This window comes from Dromiciops gliroides, chromosome 4 (assembly GCF_019393635.1).
Source record: "Dromiciops gliroides isolate mDroGli1 chromosome 4, mDroGli1.pri, whole genome shotgun sequence".
Classification (NCBI taxonomy): domain Eukaryota; kingdom Metazoa; phylum Chordata; class Mammalia; order Microbiotheria; family Microbiotheriidae; genus Dromiciops; species Dromiciops gliroides.
This window is the reverse complement of record NC_057864.1, coordinates 265,893,877-265,895,373: the sequence shown is the minus strand read 5'-3', so window position 1 is coordinate 265,895,373 and position 1,497 is coordinate 265,893,877. Positions and strand designations below refer to the sequence as shown.

Sequence of the window (1,497 nt, the reverse complement as noted above, 5' to 3'; positions counted from 1 at the left end):
GGCCAGATTTGAACTCAGGTACTCCTGACTCCAGGGCCAGTGCTCTATCCACTGCACCACCTAGCTGCCCCTCCAATAGACTTTTAAAAATGCATACTATGTGCAGGGCACCCCACTCTACCTCCCCTAGATCACTGTCTTCTCATGGCCGAGGGGCTTGCATAGCTCAGTGAAACTATGAGCTATATGCTACACTGGGTTATCCTAGACAACCTGGTCATAGTGAAGAATTCTGAAAAATGGAGATCCACTGAAGAGGAAAATGAAAAAAAAACAGTCCAGTGTATTTGCTAAGAAAACACCATTGCAGTAATGAAGTAGTAAAAGAAATTACATCAAAAGACAAGCCTCTCAGTTTGGAAGGTGTCGGATACACTACTGGGGAAGGGCAAAGGATAACTACAAGTAACTTCAGTACTAATGAAGTAGCTGGTCCAAAGATCAAAGGAAGCTCAGCTACATATATATCTGGTGACGAAAGGAAAATCCAGTGCTATAAATATCAATACTGCATAGGAAGCTGAAATGTAAGATCTGTGAACCAAAGTAAACTGGATGTTGTCAAACAGGAGATGGAAAGATTAAGCAATAACATCTTAAGTGTCAATAAACTTAAATGGATAGAAATGGATGGACTTAATTTAGATAATTACTTTATATATTACTGTGGTCAAGAATCTCTTAGGGGAGGCAGTGGCTGCCATGGAACGAGGGCAGCAAGAGGAAAAGAAGGAGGAGGTTCAGCAGCAGCTCATGCCCATCCAGAAACTGAAGGCAGCCATCCACTACATGGTGGGCTCGATGTCCCAGGGAGCTGCATATGCCAAAGGAGTAAAGTTCACCGAGCCAGCCATCATGACCATTTCCATGGTCACCTTTCGGCAGTGTGAACATTTTGCCAACTACCTTGAGATGTTTGCCAGACACGCCAAAAAAGCACAATTGACATGGAGGACATGAAGCTCTTAAGCAGGAGTAGCTCATTGGTAAATTACATCATAGAGAAAAGTGCAGAGATTTCTCAGGCTAACAAGGGACAAAAGGATAAGAAGAAAAAGAAGGCAGAAGAAGGAAACAAAAAAAAATCTAATAAACAGGTAGTAACTGGGATGGAAATTGATGATTGAGATGAAATCATGGCTGCCTCCTGCCACCTCTGCATACTTTCTCCTCCAGCTGCTGGCGGCAGTGGGGCCAATTGCAGACAATGACAGCAATTGCTATTCCACAAGTTCTACTCTTCCTCAAAGAGATGAGGGGATGAATGGAGAGAAAACAGATGCTGGTGGGCATTTGGGGGCTAACCTTGTTCTTACCCCAAATAGTTGACTAATAACTTTAATACCTAAGAAGGCTGGAAATGTTTAAGCATGATATTCTGGTGCCTTTATTGGAACACTGAGAAAGCAGGGTTGGACCAGGATGGATTTAATTTTTTTAATTAATAAAATGTTTTGCAGCCAACTAAAAAAAAATAGAATCCCTTAGAGGAAATGG

General features: G+C 42.2%; 1 protein-coding gene across 1 annotated transcript; it reads left to right on the top strand.

Annotated features, from left to right (window-relative positions):
• Nucleotides 1–702: 702 nt before the first annotated feature.
• LOC122753437 (centromere protein S-like) lies at nucleotides 703–1,127 on the top strand. The gene is given in 2 exon segments (XM_044000831.1): nucleotides 703–931; nucleotides 934–1,127. Coding segments are annotated over 2 exon segments (423 nt in total).
• The last annotated feature ends 370 nt before the right edge of the window (nucleotides 1,128–1,497 follow it).